Source organism: Telmatherina bonti (genome assembly GCF_933228915.1).
Source record: "Telmatherina bonti genome assembly, chromosome: 3".
In the NCBI taxonomy this organism is placed as follows: domain Eukaryota; kingdom Metazoa; phylum Chordata; class Actinopteri; order Atheriniformes; family Telmatherinidae; genus Telmatherina; species Telmatherina bonti.
Window position 1 is genome coordinate 18,373,333 of NC_136621.1, and position 19,039 is coordinate 18,392,371.

Below are 19,039 nucleotides of genomic sequence, written 5' to 3' on the forward strand. Positions count from 1 at the left end.
TTAATTTAAAGTCAGGTGCCAGAACTAACAAAAAAAAAATGTTTACTGGAAATTTAATACAGACTTACTAAAAAGCCAGAAATATTGTGATGCCGTTAAGGATCTACTCACAGAAATTAAATATGATGTAACTATTGGTAACTACTGTTCTAGATGGGAATTTTTTAAATTTAAGGTTAGGCAAGTTTCTATACAATTTGGTAAGGAAAGAAGCAAGGCCTTAAGAGAACAAGAACTTAAATTAATACAAGATTTGGATGACTATTGCAAAAGAACCCCAATGTTGGAATCTGACAAAACTGCCTTTATAAACCTCAAATCCAAATTGGACGATTTGAGCTCGAAGAAGGCTCGAGGAGCCTTCATTAGATCAAGAGCCAAATGGATCGAAGAGGGTGAGCGTAATACAGCATACTTTTGTGGACTGGAGAAACGTAGACAGGAGAGGAATCTCATCAACTCCCTCATGATTAATGGTGATGAATGCGTGGATCCTAAACTTCTTTCTGATGAGGTTTTCAAATTTTATAGGGAACTGTATTCATCCTCAAACACTGAAAGAGACTCTCTCCTCTTGGACAGCATAAAACACAACATTCCATCCATCAACCCAGACTTTAAAAACATGTGTGATTCCAAAATTGAAATGTTTGAGCTTGAGGCAGCAGTTAAACAACTCACTCTAAGGAAATCTCCTGGCCAAGACGGACTCTCATCTGACTTTTATAAACACTTTTGGGAAGATATAAAAGACCTGCTTTTCCTCGCCATACAAGAATGTGTTAAAAACAAATCCTTGATGACAACAATGAAACAAGGTCTCATTACACTGATTCCCAAAAGTGGCAAAGACAAAAAATACCTGAACAATTTAAGACCAATAACTTTGCTTAATGTAGATTATAAACTGCTTGCACATGTCATTGCTAACCGGCTCAAGGAGGGCATTTCACAAATTATCAGTGAATCTCAATCTGGTTTTCTTAGAGGTCGCTCCATCCATAACAATATTAGACTAGTACTAGATTTATTGGACTATCGGGACAAAATTGATGATGATGGTTACATCCTCTTTCTGGACTTTTGCAAGGCATTTGACAGAGTGGAACATTCTTTTATGCTGGACACATTACATTATTTTGGTTTTGGAAGTATCGTTTGTGAAATTATCCAAATGTTATACAGTGACATTAACAGTTCTGTGCTCCTCCCTTTTGGCACTCGTAGACGGTTTGACGTGAAAAGAGGTATTCGGCAAGGATGCCCAGCTTCACCTTTATTATTCATTATGGTTGCTGAAATTCTGAGCATTATCATGATCAAAAATTGTGAGGAAATTGAGAAATTGAATGTTTTGGGGAACCAGTTAACAATAAGCCAGCTTGCGGATGATACAACCCTCTTTCTTAAAAATGAGGCACAAATACCAATAGCTTTACAAGTAGTTACCCGCTTCTCAGAAGCATCTGGCCTCTACCTAAACATTGACAAATGTGAATTAATGGCCATTCACGACCAACCTCAAACTTCGCTTTATAGCATACCTGTAAAAAACCAAGTAAAATATTTAGGAATTAACATATCAAAAAACTTAGAGGACAGAATAAAAAACAATTTTGATAACACTACAAAAAACAGCAAAAACATTTTAAATATATGGTTACAGAGAGATCTCTCCATATTTGGAAGACTTTTGCTCTCCAAGATGGAAGGTCTCTCAAGAATCATATACCCTGCATACTCTCTTGATGTACCACAGAATGTGATCAGACAAATCAATCGAAACAACTTCAATTTTATATGGAAAAATAGACATCACTATATAAGGAAAAATGACATTGTCAAATTGTTAGAGGAAGGTGGACTAAATGCTATTGATTTTGATCCAATGAATGGGGTTCTAAAATTAAGGTGGTTACAAAATTTTATTATCCATATGGATACTCTATGGTTTAATCTCCCTTCTAAAATATTTTCTAGTCTAGGTGGCATCCAGTTTCTTCTAAAATGTGATTTTGAACTATCTAAACTCCCCTTAAAACTTTCCAAATTTCATGAACAAGTCCTACAATACTGGAAATTAATATACAAACATAACTTTATGCCTCATGACACGCCAATATGGAACAACAGATATATCCTTATTAAGAAAATATCTTTTTATTTTAAAGACTGGAATGAACAAGGAGTATGGTCGGTATTGCACTTAATGGATGATAGGGGGAATTTTCTTAGCCTTGCTGATTTCAGCCGTAAATTTCAAATTGTTTGCTCAGCCCAACAATTCTCCAATGTCATTAATGCAATCCCACAAGCCCTTGTCCACACCATAAAAGGTTCTCTTTTGTATACACAATTTTGCCCTCGCTTGTATAATCTAACTATTCAAGGCTGCCCTTTTGTGGATAAAAAGTGTAACAACAAATTTCTCAGAACAAAGCTAACTCATGAATGCTTCCCCTTACCTCTTAGGAGACGGAATTTAGTGGAAGCTTTTACCAGTCAAAAAATTAAAAAGGTTAGATGTGATTATATCAAGTTCCCTATCAATTTCAAAGCAAAAGAAATACATTTTAAAACCATAAATAATATCTATCCTTGTAAAGAGTTCTTAAACTCCAAATTTAACTTTGGCGACAACAAGTGTGTATTTTGTGACAATATTGAAACCTTGGAACATTTGTTCTTTGACTGTACTTTTACTAAAATTTTCTGGGACTGCTTTGGCATATGGGGGGGTTCATAATGATTTAATTGTCTCTTCTCTAAATTATACTGATATTCAGTTTGGTCTTGGCTTAGAAAACAAAGATAAAAATTTCACTATCAATAACCTGATCATTTTAGCAAAATGTTTTATACATAAGTGTAAATTTGGTAATGCTAAACCATTTTTTGTGGTCTTTTTGAAAGAAGTTGGCTGTCTTGCAGAATCTTTAAAACTCTGTAAAACTAAAAAGGCACTGTGGCTTTATGATAATTTAATGAGTCTATCTCTTGACCCTGTACCACCATGAGGAATTGGCTTTCACTTTGCTCTTTTTTTTATGTTTGTCTGTTTTGATTTCTATTTATATGTTCTGCACAATAGGCTGTTCTTTTGTACAAAGATGTCTTGTATGCCTGCAAGCTTTCTGATATCAATAAAGGGAAAAAAAAAAAAAATTTTTTTTAGATTTAAAAAAAAAAAAAAAAACTCCGCTTCATGCTTTCTCCGTGTAAATGACGCCCACCTCCAATGTCCGACCAATCACACGATACTTCTCGGAGCCCCGCAAGAAAAAAGTTCTGCCAGCCCGGTGTGTCAAGAACACGTCCGCGAGAACAAAATGACGTCATTTTCTTCTCGGAGCCTCGAGAACAAGAAAAAAGTTCTCGCTTCTCGTGGCGTATGTAACAGGCTTTAATGTCCTTGATTTGCTGATCGGTGATGTTGCCGGCCATTTAAATGGCCCTTTTCCTTCATTGTCTTTGCGGAAAGGGGCATGTATTTGATTTTCTGTATTATTTCGGTTTTGTTTTTGAAATTAGCAAATACGTGTTCTGATATGCTGATGACTGACTCCTTCATGTATTCACCATCTGTGAACAGTTTTCCACAGTTTTCCACGCTTTATTATCTCCCGGGTTGGAAATGTAATCGACTTAAATCTATTTTTGCGCTTCTCGAATTTCTCCAGAAGTAATGCAATCGCACATGCTTTCCCTGGAAATGTCTTTCCACATTACTCTTTTTGTTATTTGACAACTTCTCGCTACAGAGCAAACAATCAGGCAATCCTTCCACATTGGCAATAAATAAAAATGCAGTCCAAGAAACATTAAATCCTCTGTTCGCCTCGGTTATTTTTCTCTTTTTCTCTTTGGGATCGATGTCCCATCACACAGCCGCCGGTTTTGTTTACAACAAACACCTGCCTGGCATCCCACGCTGCTGATAGATAGGCTACGTGTGTCGCAGGCTATGACGCAAATCTTCCTCGACAGAAATGTTCAAATTTAATATTTATTCTACACATTTTTACAGCGCTGGAAAACGTTAAGAATGTTTGTGTCATGTTTGTCTTCCTACAGAACTATATCTAAACAAAAAATATATATCCCTCCCCCATCTTTTTCCATTTTTTAAAACATTTTTGAATAAGCTCCAGGGAGCCACTAGGGCAGCGCTAAAGAGCCGCATGCGGCTCCAGATCCGCAGGTTGCCGACCCCTGGTCTACTCCTTTCATCAGACCAGAATCATCTAAAGTAAATGTGTAAAACTGTTGATTTTGAGTTTTCATTTTGTTTTGTATGTGTTTTTGTTGATTTGTTATAAAGTGTGTATTTATTTATTTTTTCCTTTTTCTATTTCTTGTTCAGTTTAGAACGTTTTATTCAATATGTTTGAAAAATAAGCTTAAAACTTAAAGATCATGTTTTTCATCATATAGGCCAACAATTCTTCCTTCATTGTATGTCGTCCATTTCATTGTTTCACGATTTTTTTTCTTTCTTTGCTTTTAACTATCCAGCTTTGTTTAATATGATATAATGATCTACATTCATCCATGTTTGGCCTCTGTGTTTCATTTCTAGAAGCAAATTGTTCAGTCTTCAACAGGAGGAAACGATCCACTGCTACAATGAACATCACAACCACCTTATGTAAGAACCACAGCTCTGAACAAAACAATAAATTTGTTGATTGTCATTTAAAAAAAGGCTTTGAAAAGTGCATATTCCAGCTGCTATCAAGGAAGAGATGGGGTACATTCTGGACAAGTCATCTGTCCATCACCAGCAGATCAAGACTAACAAAGCAAGCAGCCGTGTACACTGGCATTAACTCCTGAGGTCAATTTAAAAGCACCAGTTCATCCAACATTGCTAGAGGAAGCTGGAGAACTATGAGAGAACATGAAAACCTGTGCATGGACACAAAAAACCTTGCAAATTCCACAGTGAAAATCCACAGCTGAGGGTCAGCATCTAGTTCCTCTTGTTCAGCAACACTTTCTCTGATTCTTTTTTTCAGTGAATCAATATGAAGATGAACTGCAACATGACTGTTGTTTGGACGGCATGAAGGGCACACTTGTTTCATACAGTTGTGAGCGTCGCAGTGAGTATATCATAGATGGTCCACTCTGTGTAGAGGCCTTCCTACACTGCTGCAAGGAGATGGAAAAACATCAAGCTGAGAGGAAAGAGGAAATCCTCCAACTGGCTCGCAGTAAGAGATGGAAACGAGAAACATGTCTTTTTATGGTTATTTTGGTTACTTAAAACAATCAAAACGTTAACACTTGGATAAAACTGTAGGTGAGGAAGATGACAACAGTTACATGGACAGCAATGAAATCGTTTCTCGCACCAAGTTTCCTGAAAGTTGGCTTTGGACAGATATCAAACTGCCTGCTTGCAGTCAACATTCATCAGAGTGGTGAGTCAGTTGACATCTAAAACTACACAAACAATTTGTTTTTCTCCTCTTTAAATATTGATCCATTGCTATGTGTTTGTTTATTGTAGTGAAACTGTAACTTTTGATAAAAGTGTTCCACTGCAAGATTCAATCACAACATGGCAATTCATTGGCATCAGTCTGTCAAGAACTCATGGTGAGAATGAAGTGACAATTATTTTTATAACAATAAATAAAAAGCATGATAGTAATATGTTAGCAATAATCAAAATAGTCCTGCACGTGTGCTGAATGTAATGGAAGTTCTTTGCACCCTCTACATCAGAGGTGGCCAGCTTCGATCTTGCAAGTGTTGGGAGTTTCCCTGCTGGAATAAACATGACTCGCATCAGACATAATTAGCAGACTTGTGCAGAGTTTGACATTGAACTCTGCACAAGTCTGATAATTATCCATTGATTTGAGTCAGGAGAACTGCCACTACTTGCAGGACTGCAGCCCTCAAGGACGAGAGATCTGCAGCCAGACCTCTCTCCTCGAGGAAAGCAGTTGACCACCCCTGCTCTACACACAACAGTGTGCTAAGTCAGAAGCTTGTTCAGGTTGCTCTCAGCAGCCCTTGCCTTTTACAGAACAAGAACACAAATTGCTGATCAAAGGTTCTAAAAAAGAAAAATAAAGCATTTTCTTTGCATTTTTATATCATTTAATAAAAATGCATCTGGTCTTTTAGTTGTAGCTAAATTAGAACAAAGGGTTTAATCTTGAGTCCACTAATCCATTTCTACTGAGCAATGTCCCATTAGTTTTCTTATATGTGCTTTCTTTGTGTGTTTTTTTAAAGGGATCTGCGTGGCTGATCCACTAGAGATTATTGTCCGAAAAGACTTCTTTGTTGATCTCAGGCTACCCTACTCTACTGTCCGCGGAGAGCAAGTAGAAATTAAAGCAGTTCTCCATAACTACAGTCCAAATCCTGTCACTGTAAGTCACAAGTATGGATCCATGTTTAAGACATTACTTATGTTATCAGTATTGTATAGATTATTGTAAAATAGTCTTGGACCATCCCCCCACTTCTTTAAATAATACTGGGAAAACAGAGAATAGGTGTTATGGTTTACTGAAACACTGGCAATATAAATGGACGTGAAAGTCCAAATCAGACACAGTACAATTCTAACAAGCTTGAATGTCAGTATTTGGTGTATAACTGCCTTTATACTTCCATACAGGCTAAATGGTGTCAGACTAGCTTTTTTATTTTGTTAGTCTTCAGGAACAGTTCTCCAGGCTTTCTGAAAGTCTTAAAAACTCTTCTTTATATGTTGCCTTTTATTTTTCTAATCCCAAACTGCTTCATAATGCTGAGGCTTGAGCTCTGGCAAGGATTTATTGCTCTACTAGATCTGTTGTCACTTATTTTCAGTTCAGTCCACGTGTGGCTTGGTGTATATCACAAACTTTTCTACCTGTTTTCATTCCTCAAGAATAATTTCCGTCATGGAAACACTTTTGAGATTTCAGTGAAAACTTGATAGATCAACTGAATGTTGTGTTGGGTCTTTTTGTTTGTGTTTGTTTTGTTATTTCTTAAGGACTTCACAATCAGATCCTGTTTATGTGCTGCAGGTAGTTCTTATGCTTGGTACTACTTGTGTTTTTCACTTTACTATTTCTTCAAATTGCATACTATGCTGAAATATATCAAATTCTGAAATTCTTGAAATCACCTTGTCAGTGTAGAATGCTATTCATTATTTTGACATATCACACAGTAATAGGGTGTGTAACAAAAATTTTGTTAATTAACTTTACATTTTTTTTCAAAGGGTTAAATATAGACTAGATTTTTTTGGGGGGGATGGGTGGCTTTAAATGATTGAGCATTATACAAGGCCTGAGGATTGGTGCAAGATTTTTTTTCTCTGTCCACGGTATTTTATTTTTTTTTTTTTTTTATCAATGATTAAATAAGCAATGTCCAAAAAATGAATAAATAAAAAAAAAAAAAAAAAGAAACTTACTGGGTAATACCACTGGTAAACAAACCCAGTTACTTAGACATACATTAGTACATTATTGTCTGTTTTATATTTCTCCATCTTAGATTCGACTCATAGACATTAAAGGTAGAGTATGTAAGATTTTCAATATTTTCAAAATAAATTAACTAAAAAAATAACTACAATCATAATTAGATAGTTTTTTAAACATGTAGGTTCCAGTCTGTCCATATTTGATGCATTATTAAATTACAAGTTTAATTATTGACAAAGACCCTTCTTGAATGTTTTCTGACCAGTAAAAAAAAAAAAGTACTTTTTTTCCACCAGTAGGGGGAGTATAAGCCCATTTATTGGAGAGCAGCTCTGAGCTACAGCTCACAAGCGATTCCTGCCCTCATTGGAGCTGGCAAGGAGGAGGGGTGAGGGGTGAGTTTTGCTCATTACTGTCAACCTGTAGTCGTTTGTGGAGGTAGCAGTTTTGGGGTTTTGCACACGACCCGGTGTTTGCCACCTGGTGGTGGAAAGAATCGGCTTGAAATCTTGCACACTCTGCCTTCAAGTATTAAACCCATGATTAAGTTCATTCAAATATGCCCTAAATTATTGCAATACTTAAATTTAGGTTTTCCTCCCTGGTTATATAGTTCAGAAAAGGGGTCCATTTTTTCTGAACTGTCTCTTGTTTATCATGCAAGTAAAAAGTTAGCTGTTCATAATTGGCTGTTTTAATTTTTTTCCCACCATTCGTTATAAGGAATGTCAGTTTTATTTTTCCAGCGTCTCAGCACAATCCAGCAGCCTTTGTATAAAGCCAGTCTACATCATTGACTCTGTTCAAATAAAAGCTTAATCTTTTCTAGGCCTATACCTAATACACGCAAAGCTGAGCATTGGACCATTTTTATCCTAAACATGTCATTTATACACTCCACTATACTTGTCCAGTAGCTCTTGACTGTTTGACATTCATAAAACACATGTATTAGTGTACCTCTGGCTATCTCACACCTCCAGCATTTTACAGTCTCGCAATTTTAGTCTTGCCATCTTGTCAGGAATCCAGTAGCTTCTATGGATGAATCTGTATATAATTAATCGCATCTGCGCCTCTCTTGAAATCTTATACCAGGATTTAACAACATCGTCCCATGTAGTGTCCTGTATTTCCTGTTTTAAGTCTTTTTCCCAAGCTCTCTTAAGACCATTATGTTTTGGTGGGTTAGCGGTTCTTATTAAGTTATAAAAGATTTATTTCAGTGTTGTAAGTAAGAACAGCATGTGCATTAAGTTTAATTTCTTCATTTTTCATTTTCTTTTAGGCACGCGTAGATCTGATGGAGGTGGCAGATGTGTGCAGTCTAGCTTCTAAGCGTGGGAAATATCGCCAGGAGGTCAAAGTGGGATCCGGAACTACGCGATCTGTGCCATTTGTTATTATTCCCTCAAAGGATGGACAGTTCCACATTGAGGTCAAAGCTGCTGTTTTAAACTCAGCACTGGGTGATGGTGTTGTGAAGATACTGAATGTGCTGGTAAGACAAATACACTCCCTCTCATCTGTCAGGCCAACATGTTAGTTCTTATATTTCACATGACAGGAAAGTACTGTCATCTGATTTTTTTGTTTCTAACTTACACAAATTACATTTATGCAAAAGAAAGAAAAAAGAATTTCTAATATTTTCATTGAATTTTGTTTTTCCAGCCTGAAGGTTTCCTGATAAAATCTCCTCAAATTATAACTTTGGACCCTGAAAATAAAGGTGTAGGTGAGTTGCCCTGGAGTGGAAACATATTCATTTTTTCATGTCCTTCATTAAATTACATTATGGGATTACCAGAAATAGCTAAACATCACAATTTGTGATGCATAATTCACCATTTTAATGTGGTGGTGGTGGGAGGGATTATTCATGTTCTTGGTGCTAACCTTTCACATGTTTGTTATCCCCCTAATGTAAATTTAGTCACCTTTTATTCCCCAAATTACACTCTCTTTCTCAGCTTTTATTTTCTGTCATGATCAACAACCTAGGTTGTCACATTATGAAGCTAAAGCAGGAGGTACGGCAAGTATTTTTGACAGCTTTGCAGACAGCGGATGAATGGGTTGACAGTAGGCAGCTCGGTCAGTAGCAAACATGTAATAAATCTTGGGTCCCGTAACTGTACAGAGTCCTCCCATCCAATTTGCATAATCAGACTAAAGTTAGATTTGTTAATATGATGGAGTATTTTCTTAATCATTTTTAGCTGTAAAAACATGCTTTTTCTTCATTTAGATGGTAAACAAGTGGAAATGATCAATAGTCGAATTCCTCTGTTTGACATCCTTCCAAAGACATCGACCAGGACACAGATCTCAGTAAAAGGTTAGATGTATAGCAGATAGTAATGTAATATTATAGTAGATCATTAAATGTGCAGGAAATGCTTGATCTCCGTTTTTCATAATATCAGATTTTTATGCTGGAATGTTCACAGGGCGAAAGCCTGAAGCGGTCCTGAAAAACACTATAAATGGGGAATCAATGAGAAGTCTGATCTACCAGCCTTCCGGCTGTGGAGAGGAGAACATGATCCACATGGCCCTACCTGTTATTGCAGCCAGTTATTTGGACGTGACCAACCAATGGGAAACTGTAGGCATTGAGAGACGTTATGAAGCTCTTCAACACATAACCACCGGTGGGTCACATCAGTGCATTTATATGCATGTATATGTATATATATATATATATATATATATATATATATATATATATATATATATATATATATATATATATATATGTATGTATGTATACACAGAAGACTATTTAAATTATCTATCAGTTTGCTGGTCCATTTCACATGCAATCCTACAATAGCTCGCAAACAAGATCCCACACACTCAAACTGCACTGCCTGAGGCGAATACTCATTCCCAACCTATAAGGAGTATGCCACTCTTTGCTCATGGAGAAGTATGGCTTCAGACTTAGGTTATCTTACTCATTGTCCCAAATGCTGCACAGTGGAACAGTGGTTAGCACTGTGGCCGCACAGCAAGAAGGTCACTGGTTCAATCTTTGGATGGCTAGGGGTTTGGTCAGTGGCCTTTCTGTGTGGAGTTTGCATGTTCTCCCTGTGTATGTGTGGGTTCTCTCTGGGTACTCCAGCTTCCTCCCACTGTCCAAAGACATGCATGATAGGTTAATTGGTCACTCTAAATTGCCCATAGGAGTGAGCGTGAATGGTTGTTTGTCTCTGTGTGGCCCTGCGATGGACTGGCGAGCTGTCCAGGGTGTACCCTGCCTGTCGCCCAAAGCCAGCTGGGATAGGCTCCAGCTTCCCTGCGACCCTGAATTGGATTAAGCGGTTCAGAAAATGAATGAATGAATTGTCCCAAATGATTCACACTCAGCTGCAAACTACACCAGTGGGTGCTGAAGATCTTGGTCTGAGGAAACTAACAGTTACTCCATTTTAGAACTGCAACTATCGAGTATTTTTGTAATCAGGTACTCTGTCGATTATTTCTTCGAGTAATCGAGTACTCTAACGATTTTTTTTATTATCATTTGTAAAATAAATACTAGAAACTCAACCAAAGTAAACCTATAAATGTATATTTGTGAAGCTGCTGCATGTGTTGTTACTACCTAATGCATGAGGAAAATGTTTTTAAAACATGATACTTTTAAAATGTTTTAAAAGTATCATATTTTAAAATGTAAGTAAGTAAGTAAGTAAAGTTTATTTATAAAGCGCTTTTCACAGATAAAAATCACAAAGTGCTGTACATAAAAATGGGTACAATAACACAATCAGCAACAATCAGCAAAAATTAAAATCATCCAAGAATCAACAAAAAGCTCTTCTAAACAGTAGAGTCTTTAGCTGCATTTTAAAAGAGTCCACAGAGTCAAGCACACGAAGGGACAGAGGCAGCTCATTCCAGAGTCTGGGAGCAACAGACTGGAAAGACAGGTCACCACGAGTTTTAAAACGAGTTTTTGGAACCTTCAGGAGGTTCTGGCCAGAAGACCGAAGAGAGCGTCCAGAGGAGTATGGACATAGTAAGTCGGTGATATACTGAGGGGCCTGACCATGTAACGCCTGAAAGGTCAACACTAAAATTTTAAAATCTATGCGAAATTTAACAGGAAGCCAATGAAGACGTGTCAAAACAGGGGTGATGTGGGCTGTTCTGGCTGCACCTGTCAAAAGTCTGGCAGCAGAGTTCTGCACAATTTGAAGCTTATTTAGAGTCGTCTTATTTATGTAAGTGAAAACAGAGTTACAGTAATCAATGCGACTCGAGATGAAAGCATGGACGATCATTTCAAGATCTGATTTTGACAACAACCTCCTTACTTTAGAGATGTTTCTTAGATGATAGAAACTGTTTTTGGTCAGTTGTCGGGTGTGACTCTCCAAAGACATGGCCTGATCAAACACAACCCCAAGGTTTCTGAGACTGGTTTTCACAGACGATCCCAGAGCACCAAGATAGTTTTTGATCATAGGTATCTTTTTATCAGGGGCAATGATCAGAGTTTCTGTTTTGTTAGAATTTATCTGAAGGTAATTTGAGGAGAGCCAGTTTTTAATGCAGGACACACATTCTAACAACATAGATAAAAAATAAAACTCTGAATCATTGAAGGAACAGTACAACTGAATATCATCAGCGTAAAAGTGATAAGATACATTTTCAAAACCACAAATAAGTCGGCCAAGAGGCAATAAGTACAAAAGAAACAAAACAGGTCCCAGGACAGAACCTTGGGCCACTCCACACGACAGTTTAGACACATGAGACATTATATTGTTTACCGCAACATTAAAGGTTCTACCTTTTATGTATGAGGAGAACCACTGAAGAACAGTCCCAGAAAAACCCATCTCTGATTTAAGTCGATCAATCAATAAGTCATGGTCTACTGTGTCAAAGGCAGACGTTAAATCTAGTAAAACCAAAACTGTGTAGCGACCAGAGTCAGCGGCCATCATCACATCATTTGAAACTCTCAATAAGGCAGTTTCAGTAGAGTGCTTTTTGCGGAAACCTGACTGAAATTTGTCGTAAAAATCATTTTCTTCCAAAAATGTAGTTAGCTGTTCAGCCACTACTTTCTCTAAGATCTTAGAAAGGAAAGGAAGTTTTGATATGGGCCTATAATTTCTTGGTTCCGCAGGATCTAGATTTGTTTTTTTAAGGATGGGATTTACCACTGCATGTTTGAAGTAGCTGGGGACTGAGCCAGATTCCAATGAAAGATTGATCAATTTAACAACCCAAGGACCAACTACATCAAAAACCTTCACAAACAAAGATGTCGGTAGAATGTCTGCCAGACTTGAGGAAGGTTTCATCTTGTCCACTAAAGCCTTCACATTCTGCAGGCTGACAGGAGTGAACGAGGACCATATCTGAACACTATTTGACACAGGGCATAAGTTATTTAAAGAAGGACTGATGCTGGCCCTAATGTCTTTCACTTTGGACACAAAGAAGTTTAAAAAATTATTGCAATCCTCCTGTGTATACACTGGAACATGTGGAGATGAAGGCACAAGAAGGTTTTCAATAGTATCAAACAGGACTTTAGGGTTTTTCTTATTACATGACACTAGATTTGAGAAGTAAGTTGACCGAGCTACTTTTATCATTTCATTTAGCTCCGACATCATTTCTTTAAGATTGAGTCTATGCACCTCTAATTTTGTGGCTTTCCACAAACGCTCCACTTTCCGACAGCTTCTTTTAAAGTTACAAATAGCCTCACTCATCCATGGACAGGGCTTTTTATGCACAAGAGTGCTTTTAGAGGGGGCAACAGTGTCCAAAACAGTTAAGCAGTGACTATTGAAATTTGTCACATAAGTTTCCACATCGTCACACATTGCAAATGAAGAAAAATCAAAAGAAGCAGAGAAATGACTAATGGCTGCTTCATTAAGAACGCGTCTCTGGATGTTTACATTAGAGTCATTTGGCACCAATGAAAAAGACAGGTTAAAAAGGATACAGCAGTGGTCACTTATTTGAAAATCCTCAATACTTAGTTCATCAATCTTTAATCCATAAGAAAAAACCAAATCTAACGAATGGCCTTTTTGATGTGTAGGTCCAGAAATGTGCTATGTAAAATTAAACATGTCCATAAGTGCTAACAGTTCAGACGCCATTGGACACGATGGGTTATCAACGTGGAGATTGAAGTCCCCAAGAATTAAAACGCTTTCCAATTTCATGACAGATGATAAGAAGTCACTGAACTCATCTAGAAATGGACGAGCAGGACCAGGAGGACGGTATACTAAAACACAATAAAAAGAGTGTGTGTTTCCAACCTTACACATCTGAAGCTCAAAGGAGTCGTATGCGTTCGTGTCCATCAGACTGCAGCAAAAGGAGTCCCTGTAGACAAAAGCAAGTCCTCCTCCACGGCGCGCGAGCCGAGGCGTCCCAAACACGGAGCAATCCGGGGGGCACAGCTCCTTTAGATGAAAGTACTCATTTTCTCGCTGCCAAGTTTCCGTGATGCACATTATATCCAAATTCTCCTTAATGAAAAGGTCACTCACGTGCCAACGTGTTTGTGCACGCGCTCAATGTGTGTGTGTGTGTGTGTGTGGGGGGGGGGGGGGGTTGTACTGCACTACGTTTTCTGCCCTTTTCAGTGTGAAATGGTCCCACACTTGCAATGTTTTCGGTCTTTTCCTCCCCTCTTCTTCATTTTCTGCCATTAGAGACCAAAGCAACGAGAACCTTCAGAGAAAAGCAAACCGCTCGCCGCTGCTGTTTGACACGTCCGTCATCAGTCCGGGTGAAACAGTCATACTGTACAGACATAACGCAGGCAACAGATTCTGTTGTTATGTATTTTATAAATGTTTAAATATTTTATATGATTACTGAAATTACAGTGATGTAGTCCCTCCAAACAGCGCAGTGGTCTGAGAGGATGCATAAATTAAAATATATTACCACGTGATATTAATTAAACGACACCGAGGCAGACAATTTGCCTCGATCAATTTTTGTACTCGAGTTACCCGAGTAATCGTTGCAGCCCTACTCCATTTATTGACATGTAAATTTATAGTGTCAAATACAAGGCAAAGTCAGTGCAACACAACCACAACACATCAGATAAATAGTAGCTGTTGTTGTTAGTTGTTATTATCCTACTGCTGACGAGCTGATTGCACTAAATGAGCTGAACATAAACCAACAGACAAATATATTGCTGTGTATGATCAAGGGTTACACGGCTCTCTGCCTTTGGGAGAAGTAATATCAGAAAAGCTACGTTGGTAAGAAATGGTATCTGATCCCCTGATTTAAAAGCACCCCTCACACTAGCTGCCATTGGATAAGCGTTTACAGCAGTTAATTAAAAGGGTTGATATTTTGTTTTTGTTTAGGATATCGCAACCAACTTGCCTACCGTAAAAAGGATGGGTCTTTTGCTGGGTATCCTGATCAACAAAGCAGTACCTGGTGAGTCCTGGTAGCAATACTGTCTTTGTGTCAACATTTAAACCTCCACCCATTTACAATCTGTCCATGTGTCTGCAAAGTTTTTGATTAACACAACGTCTGCATCTTCTCCACTAGGCTAACGGCATATGTTGTCAAGGTTTTTGCCATGGCTTATAATCTGGTGGGAGTACAAGACAAACACATCTGTGAAGCCGTGAAGTTTCTGATTGTTAACACGCAACAACCTGACGGCTTGTTTAGAGAAGTTGGAGCAGTATCCCATTTGGAGATGATTGTGTGCATTTCTTTACTATAAAACTTAATTTTAATGTGAAATGAAGAATTTTATGCTGTGCAAACCAGTGAGCATACCACCCGTATGTGTGTGCGCTTGCATAGGGTGATGTTGATGGCCCTGATTCAGATGTCTCCCTGACGGCCTTTTGCCTTATTGCCATGCAGGAGTCGCGCAGGATATGTACTACTACTCTGAATGTGAGAAACCTTTTGCAATTGTTCACATTTCTTATTCTATTCACTCACTCTATAGCTGTGTCTCAGTGATGGTTCATGTTCCAGGTCCCGAGCACGCAACCATACAGCAGTTTCTGGGAAAAAAAAGGTTAAATGAGCAGACAGGACATCGTCACGCTGTTGCTGCATTGACTCTTTATCACTGAGTCATTTATTTAACATTTTTAACATATTTAAATAAATGCATTTACAATGTTCTCCAGTAAACAGCAACAATCAACCGTTTTTCCATTCAGCACTGCAAATTGCTGAAGTCCAGGTTTACAAAGTTTGTCTCCAAGTACAAATGCTTGATTTATTTACACATTTAACACACCTCTGAACATGCACAAAAGTAATCATAACAAAATATTTCCAGGAGCAGTTCAATCTTAGTTGTAGGAGCTTATGACTAAATCCCAAACACATTCTGAACTGCCACGAGGCCGCCATGATAATACAATCCGACAGTGCTGGCCTCACCACGTTGCAGGAAAACAAAATTAAAAATACAACTTAAACCGTCACATCAGGCATCAAACAATACACTCAGCTACTACATAGCTTCATCTTACTTCTTTTTCACATAAATATAAAGTACTAACCTGAGGGAAAAAAAAGGTTAAATGAGCAGACAGGACATCATCACGCTGTTGCTGTATTGACTCTTGATCACGGAGTGACAAAAAAAACAGCCAGAAAGCCGAGTTTCGGCGAGCGGAGAGGTGGAGAGACTACTGGCGTAAATTGGTACTACGACCTAAATAACCCCAAATCCACAGGGACTGACATGGGATTCACTAAACCCCTGATAAATCCTAAACCCAAACTGGAACACATATTGTTATCCCATACAGTGGGAAAAACCCAAAACAAAAATTGGGACCACATGTTTTGTGTGCGTCACATTCACAATCGGCATAAGAAAAGCAACATATCTGTTGAGGTCTCAGCATTGAATACTACAAAATCTGTTGGTAATTATCCATCCGCTAGTTTGTTGTAATCAGTGGACAACATTAATACCTGCATGTATTGATCTGTTTCTTTCAGGTATAAGTATTACTGACATGGTCAATCTATAATGAAAATCTGAGTGAAACTGTGTGCCGCTCACTACATGTTAAGACATGCCACATTGGTTGTATCCCATTATTCCAACCCTCCAACTGCTATCTTTTCACTTTATCCAGAGTCTCCCATGGAGCGTAGACAAAGCAGTGGCCTACCTGGAGAAACGTCTGCCAACCTTAGTCAACCCTTATGCAGTTGCCTTGACATCATACGCTCTGGCTAATGAAAACAAGTTGAACAAGGAGATCCTTCACAGCTTTTCTTCCCCAGGTGCAGTCAGATGATGGCATGTAGCCTTAGCACTCAGACCACACGCTGTCAATTTTATTTTAAAATGCTTGCATGTCTTTTATCAACAGTTAGGCTGCCCATGGTCCAGCTGTCTGTTATTCACCAGTAAGCCCCAATGCCAGGGCTATTCAATTCGGTCCTGTGTTAGAGCAAGGGTACATGAAAACCTGCTTGACTGCAGACCTTGTAGAACCAAACTGAGTACCCTTGCTTTATGCCGTGGTGTTAAGTTTAAGCTTTTAGCAAGTAACAATGGGAACTGTTGTATATATGGACATCATTTCACTGATCTGTTTCATGATGGCAGTGGCCAGTGTTCAGTGTTGTATGAAAGGTGCATTCAGCGACTAATTAGAAATACAAAATTTTGACTTTCAAACTGTAAACATTTAATTGGAAGTCAGATTTTCTTTTTGGTAAACACTAAATTAAACAACAAGCCAGTGGAGCAAATTTGTTTCTTCAGTTGAGGCAACTTCATCATCAAAGATGATATTTGATATGGATAGCAAAGCATAAAGCAATAACCATCCTGCTTCCAAGGTACAGCTAATTTTGCATCATCTGAAGCTTTAGTTAAGCAGAGAGACAGAGGAAGAAGGCTTTAGGTGCCGTGTTACTTCAGGTATTGTTCATAAATGTGTCCTTATTTTCCTCAGATTTATCCCACTGGCCTGTTCCGAGGGGTCGTGTTTACACGCTGGAGGCCACAGCATATGCTCTTCTGGCTTTGGTCAAGTTCAAGGTCACCAATTGACACTTTCTCAGTGCACTTACTTGCCTGAATACTGTCATCGTTCTCATGCAGACTAATATGTGTTAGTGCAGACATGATGTTGTTCTTGTGCACAGCTATTATTCTGAATTATGTGTTAAGAAACACAGAATTTGTTTTGGATGCAGAGATCTTGATACATGCAGAAATAAATTATAATTAGATTTATATTTGATACTGACATAAAGAAAAAGAACAGAAGAAAATAAAATCCAGTGCACCCACATACATCTCAAAACAGTGTATTGGTCTCTGTCCTCTGTTATTAAAGGCCTTTCGAGAAGCTGAACCTGTTGTCAGGTGGTTCAACAGACAACAGAGAGATAGTGGAAGCTATGGATCAATTCAGGTAAAACAGATCTCTCTTGCTGTGTCTGCATTGGTAGGTTGCAGTGTGTTTATATGAATTATTTTTGTCCCTGTGCAGGCCACCATAACAGTGTACCAGGCTGTGGCAGAATACTGGACGAGTAACAATGAACCAGATTATAATCTGAATGTGGACATCTTGTTGCCGGGCAAGTCAAAACCTGAGAAGTACAACTTTAACAGGAAAAACCACTTTGCTACAAGAACATCCAAAGTGAGGAGACAAACCTTCATTCACATCAAATACTTTCACTGGAGGATTACTGCTTATACATGTTTACTCCATCGATCTGAGTTCATACACTTTTAACCCCACAGATCAATAATATAAATCAGGATGTGAAAGTAACTGCCACAGGTCCAGGAGAAGCAACACTGACAGTAAGAAAAAAAATTGTTATCCTCTTTACAACTATTGCAAACCTCTGAAGAGGCCAAGCTTTAATAGTTGCATTTGCCGTTTAAAGATTTTGCTAAATTAAAAATGTCTGCATTTACTATGACAGATGGTGTCCATGTATTACGTTTTACCTAAAGAAAACCACGATTGCCAGAAGTTCAACTTGTCTGTGGAGCTCCTCCCAGGTTTGTCTGCTCATTTTTTCTGTTTTAAGGTTTGTGTATACATCTAATTTTCTATTAAATGCAACTGTAAAATCCTCTTTTGTTGTGTCTCCCCAGAGAAGATAGGTGAAGATGAGAAGATATACAAAATGAAAATCGAAGTTTTGTAAGTACAATTAAAAAACAAGATATTGACATTTGATTAAGGTTTTCTATTCATACCTCTGACTTTTTGTTCTTGTTTCATGATTGTGACCACTTTTTTATATAAAGACCAACTTTATTTACGCAGAGTTTTTAACAATATGTCAATGTCAGCACTTTTATTTGAATCCTTGAGTAAGTACTTAAAAAAATAAGTCTAAGCTTACATTTCTACTTCCACTTCATGAATGCTTGACGTTTATGTCAACAGGATGTAGTCCTGAATTTAGATTAGACTTCCAGGAGGTTTCTATTTGTGTGTCATGTTGTCACAACTTAAAATGTGCTTTAAGCGTCGTATTTATGATCTGTTAAAAGTCCATCAAGAATAGTAGTTGAAACTGCTAAATCATCT

At 37.9% G+C, this 19,039-nt stretch overlaps 1 protein-coding gene across 1 annotated transcript in view; it reads left to right on the top strand.

The window, feature by feature from the left end:
- The window catches only part of LOC306773062 (complement C3-like), a gene marked incomplete at both ends in the record, with an annotated part of 40,351 nt that overhangs the window by 13,543 nt on the left and 7,769 nt on the right, over positions 1–19,039 (top strand). The window contains 18 exons of the mRNA XM_079262778.1: positions 5,019–5,216; positions 5,306–5,426; positions 5,516–5,604; positions 6,253–6,392; positions 8,737–8,949; positions 9,123–9,186; positions 9,700–9,789; positions 9,902–10,105; positions 14,837–14,912; positions 15,030–15,189; positions 15,294–15,389; positions 16,601–16,751; positions 17,432–17,517; positions 17,819–17,896; positions 17,975–18,130; positions 18,235–18,297; positions 18,423–18,501; positions 18,598–18,646. Coding sequence (XP_079118904.1) covers positions 5,019–5,216; positions 5,306–5,426; positions 5,516–5,604; positions 6,253–6,392; positions 8,737–8,949; positions 9,123–9,186; positions 9,700–9,789; positions 9,902–10,105; positions 14,837–14,912; positions 15,030–15,189; positions 15,294–15,389; positions 16,601–16,751; positions 17,432–17,517; positions 17,819–17,896; positions 17,975–18,130; positions 18,235–18,297; positions 18,423–18,501; positions 18,598–18,646 — 2,113 coding nt within the window. The remainder of the gene's footprint in view (positions 1–5,018; positions 5,217–5,305; positions 5,427–5,515; positions 5,605–6,252; positions 6,393–8,736; positions 8,950–9,122; positions 9,187–9,699; positions 9,790–9,901; positions 10,106–14,836; positions 14,913–15,029; positions 15,190–15,293; positions 15,390–16,600; positions 16,752–17,431; positions 17,518–17,818; positions 17,897–17,974; positions 18,131–18,234; positions 18,298–18,422; positions 18,502–18,597; positions 18,647–19,039) is intronic.